This window comes from Poromitra crassiceps, assembly GCF_964638095.1.
Source record: "Poromitra crassiceps genome assembly, chromosome: 21".
NCBI classification, from domain to species: domain Eukaryota; kingdom Metazoa; phylum Chordata; class Actinopteri; order Beryciformes; family Melamphaidae; genus Poromitra; species Poromitra crassiceps.
Window position 1 is genome coordinate 15,287,242 of NC_139638.1, and position 5,000 is coordinate 15,292,241.

At 41.4% G+C, this 5,000-nt stretch overlaps 1 protein-coding gene across 1 annotated transcript in view; it reads left to right on the forward strand.

The window, feature by feature from the left end:
• sardh (sarcosine dehydrogenase) overlaps positions 1-5,000 on the forward strand; it is a gene marked incomplete at its 5' end in the record, with an annotated part of 32,351 nt that overhangs the window by 456 nt on the left and 26,895 nt on the right. Inside the window, one exon of the mRNA XM_083657337.1 lies at positions 2,630-2,723. Coding sequence (XP_083513463.1) covers positions 2,630-2,723 — 94 coding nt within the window. The remainder of the gene's footprint in view (positions 1-2,629; positions 2,724-5,000) is intronic.

Genomic DNA, 5,000 nt, shown 5'->3' on the forward strand with positions numbered 1-5,000 from the left:
TGAGTTCAGTGCACAGTGTGATGCTTGTGGGTGGTGGAGTTGGAGTTGGAGAAGATGCTAAAGAGAATATCAGTCTTTTCAGCCCTCTTGCATGTGTTTACACACATATGGCACAAAGACACAGACGTGCACGCAGGCTCCACAATTAGCCACCAGCCAACATGCAGGCAGCTGGTAGACCTGCGTCACTCACCAGCCACACAAGCTATTGGGTGGCTGGTCAAAATGGAACGTTCACTCGCCATTTTGGCCCTGAACGAAAAAGTTAATTTTGGACTCTGCACCCACATAATGTGTGCATGCATAATATATGCATAATGTCTGCACATTATGCAAATGTTATTGTATGCACAATGTGCACACATTCATACACACATCTACTGTACAGCCACATTGATTGATTGATTGATTGTAATCAATAGCACACCTACACAGATACACACACCTACACAGATACACACCTACACAGATACACACCTACACACCTTACACACCTACACACTAGGGCATTCACGACTAGTGAATTTTACTAGTCGACTAGTCGTCCCTAAAGGTAGTCGACTAGTCGTTGTTGTTGTTTTTTTAATCTTTAAGAAAGAACATGAGGTATTTACACGACATACATGGACTATCATATCCCATATCCCCCACAAAGAACATCAAAACACAACAAAACAAAACAAGAAAACTGCATAAGATACACAATAATCCAAGAACAAACAAGACTATTGGACAAACAACCAAACAAAAACAATGCATTCAGCTCCTATCCTGATAAGCCTAATGACACTGGGGCAAAAAGTTCTTAAAGTCAAACTCTGTATGTGGTTGCCATATTTTGGGGATGTCTAAGAATCTGCCTTTGCTCTTGTAGTAAATGTTATCCAACGTATGGTAGCTTGAGAGTTCATTCCACCAGTGAACTACAGCTGGGGGATTGGATGCTTTCCAATTTAAAGCTATGCATTTCCTAGCTGCCAACAGGGCAAGATCTATGTATTTACTTTGAATGCATTGTTTTTGTTTGGTTGTTTGTCCAATAGTCTTGTTTGTTCTTGGATTATTGTGTATCTTATGCAGTTTTCTTGTTTTGTTTTGTTGTGTTTTGATGTTCTTTGTGGGGGATATGGGATATGATAGTCCATGTATGTCATGTAAATACCTCATGTTCTTTCTTAAAGATAAAAAACAAAAACAAAACAAAAACGACTAGTCGACTACTAAGCACAGTGTAGACTAGTGGTTTTACTAGTCGACTAGTCGACTAGTCTGTGAATGCCCTACTACACACCTTACACACCTACACACCTTACACACCTACACACCTACACAGATACACGTTACACACACACAAGTGCAACCCGGACCCTCTCCCAACATCTAAGTGCCTAGTGCATCTCCTAGTGCCTGCCACACTGTTACAAATATATCTTCCAGAGACACCCTCACACATTGTATTTTCTACCTGCCTACACACACACTGTACATACAAGTGTACAAGTATCAACATCAACTACACTTATTTATTTATTTGTTTATTTATTTATTTATTTATTTATTTATTTATTTATTTATTTATTTATTTATTTATTTGTTGCTGTTGACTCACAGCTTTATGTAATATGGATTGTAGCGGGGGGGGGGGGGTTACATCACACATACATTACTGTAGTTGTCAATTTAGATGTGTGGTTTAGCTGCAGATCACAGATTTAGTCTTGGTTTGAATTTATTTATTTGATTCATTTTTGATTAGACACAACAGTAAATGTGCTGATAATCCTCCTAATATCACTTGCAATGCAACGACACTTCCAGTAAAATGTGCAACATGTCAGCTTCTTATCTTCTCTCGTGGCAGAATTCAAAATTGAAATGTTGAGAACACATAGCATTCAAGAAGCAACGTTCTGCACATGTAGTGAGAAGAAATGGTTCACTGGTGTTCTCCGTGTTTCCCAGGCAGATAGAGAGAAGCTCTCTGTCTGAATCTGGAAGAACAAAGTGTGAACTGGCGGTTTTGGCAGAGCGAGACTTGAATCTGTTCAACTGACATAGCAGTTTGGCACATCCAGTATCTCCTGTGTTTGCTAGAGTTTCAGGGGAGAAGTAACTCTCCACACAGCATCACAGTGCCTGGTGCTCACATCTGAAGTTAAACTCCACTCATGCAACACTGCCTGTCTGTCTGGCTTCAGGCGCAGATTTGTCGTTGGCTGCTGGCTAAAGTCACTTGCATGAGTTTTCAGTGAATAAAAATGTGTTTGTAATCAGCATTCAGGGGCTTACATCTGATTTTGAGTGGTGCATAGAAATGATTTAAATCATCCATTTGATGCACCTGCATCTTAGATTGCCAATTTCTTTTGCCATCATAACATTTCCAATTCTGTCTTCTGCGTCCAATCAAGTATTTGTCCATTTCTGATTGTAATATGGCTGTCTGAACATTTACTTATGAAATGATTTGAGTAGGTTGAGTAGTTTGATGTTTCCTCGCTCTTCACCAGATATTGGTTTCCAGTCCAAAAGATCTTGAGCAATTGAAATCACTGCCATGATATTAGAATCCTATATGATTTCGCTGTGTTCTGTATGTGTGTGTGTGTGTGTATGCGTGTGCATGCAGTCGAGAGGTTCTTCAGGAGGTGCTGGACACAGACCTGAGCAACGAAGCTTTCCCTTTCTCTACGCACAAAGTAGCCAATGCTGCCGGACATCAGGTGAAAACACACACACACACACACACACACACACACACACACACACACAACACACACATACACACAACACACACATACACACACACACACACAGTATACACACACACACACTCACACACACACACACACACACACACACACACACACACACACACACTCTCTCTCACACACGTACACACACACACACACACACACACACACACACACACACACCGGGTGCCTCAACTCCTTTCTACCGTAATAGGATATGGTAGATTTGTCAGCTTCAAAACAACTCTGTCGGTGCTCGTTAAACAATAAAGTAGTTAATTCAAAACTACATGCATATTATGCAAATTACATGCTGTTGAGTAACACCCATTTATTACATCAAAGGTCTAAGTTAAGAGAGAGATTGTATAGAGATTGTGTGTGTATGTGTGTGTGTGTGTGTGTGTGTGTGTACATTGGTGGGACAGATGGCGTCTCAAGATTTTTTATTGTCACTCCATGGTACAAGTATCACGTGTGAAATTCTTGTGCTGTGGACTCCGTTTACAACATAGTACAAATATAACAGGGCATATGAGTGCAAAAACAACAAGAGACACAACAAGCAATAAGGCAGTAGAGTGATAAGCCAAGTCAGAGACAGTGGCATATTCACTGCACATAGGTGCACATGTCGTGTGCATACTTTAGACGTGATTCAACATTTTAAATTCGGCGTATTTGACATACAGGTGCAAATAGCATATACCTTATTAAACATACAATTAAACTCAGCGTTTTAAATTCGGCGTATTTGACATACAGGTGCAAATAGCATATTCCTTATTAAACATACAATTAAACATTAGACATACGTAATAGTAGCAGCTACAGTGCGGTACAGTACGGCTACTACACTATTTGTGTATGTTAAGGAGTCTCGTGGCCTGCGGGAAGAAACTGTTCCTCAAGCGATTTGTGCGTGCTTTCGGAACGCTGTATCTTCTCCCTGAGGGTAACAGGTCTCTCATGGAGTCCTTGAGACTTACTTAGATGTCAAGTCTCAATAGTCTCTCCACACTTCCTGTCCACAGCTGTTCCTCTGTCTACCTCTGCCCCTGATGTCTCCCAGTCCACAACACACAACAGAGACAAAACCCATATTTATGCTTACTCATATAATATAATATAATATAATATAATATAATATAATATAATTAGGGCTGTCAGCGTTAACGCGTTAATCGCGATGCGATTAAGGGCAGACGATAACGCGTTATTTTTGGGGCCGGTGTGCAGCATGCACAGCAGGGCCCCTACATTCGACTCTGTCGCCAGATTTGAGCACGGATTCAGGTTCTAAATGTCTTTCCACACTCCCAGCATGCATTTCGGCATAAGCTCCCAGCATGCATTTCGGCATAAGCAGAGGCAGAACGCAGCAGAGAAGACGCCATAAGCTCCGGAAAGTTTTTTACAATTTAAAGTTTTATTTCATCACTAAATTAATTTCTGATTACTTTTGATGCCTACAAGCAGGGTAGTAGGTTTCAATAAGTGCCACTTTACGAACATTTATGGCGAAAAATGGCAAAAAGTTCCAGAGCACAATTGGCTGCATCTACATCAGCTGAGCTTTTTATTTGTGTAGTACTGCACGGACACGGAGGACGCTGCAGCTCCACACTACTTTTCTCGCGTCACCAGGCTCTTCTCGGCGAGAAAGAGGAGATTTCCCTCGGCTCGTGCACGAGCGGGGGCGAGCCCGGCCTTTGAGAGAGAGAGAGAGAGAGAGAGAGAGAGAGAGAGAGAGAGAGAGAGAGAGAGAGAGAGAGAGAGAGAGAGAGAGAGAGAGAGAGAGAGAGAGAGAGAGAGAGAGAGCGCTCCGTGTCACTTCCTGAAAGTCTTCGCTCTTAAATGTTTATATACTTGGCCAATACGTATCTATCATACAAACAAAGCAAGCTGCCAAATGGTAATGTCTTCATTTAATTAATGTAGAACGCAAAACATCGTTAAACCCGCATTCCTGTGATTAAACCCGCATTCCTGTGATAAAGTTAACGTTTGAGTCTGCTTTAAAACGGAGGGTGGTGGAGGTGGGACGGACTATTTTATTTCGTGGAAGACTGATACCAATTGCCCGAACGATTAATTAATATGCTACGTGAACGTTAGCAGTCCATAACGTTACAGCGTATAATAAGCTATTCCCCGAACGATTAATTAATTCAGGGATGTCAGAGATACGGCCCGCGGGCACCCCTGAATTAATTAATATGCTACGTGAACGTTAGCGGGTATTTT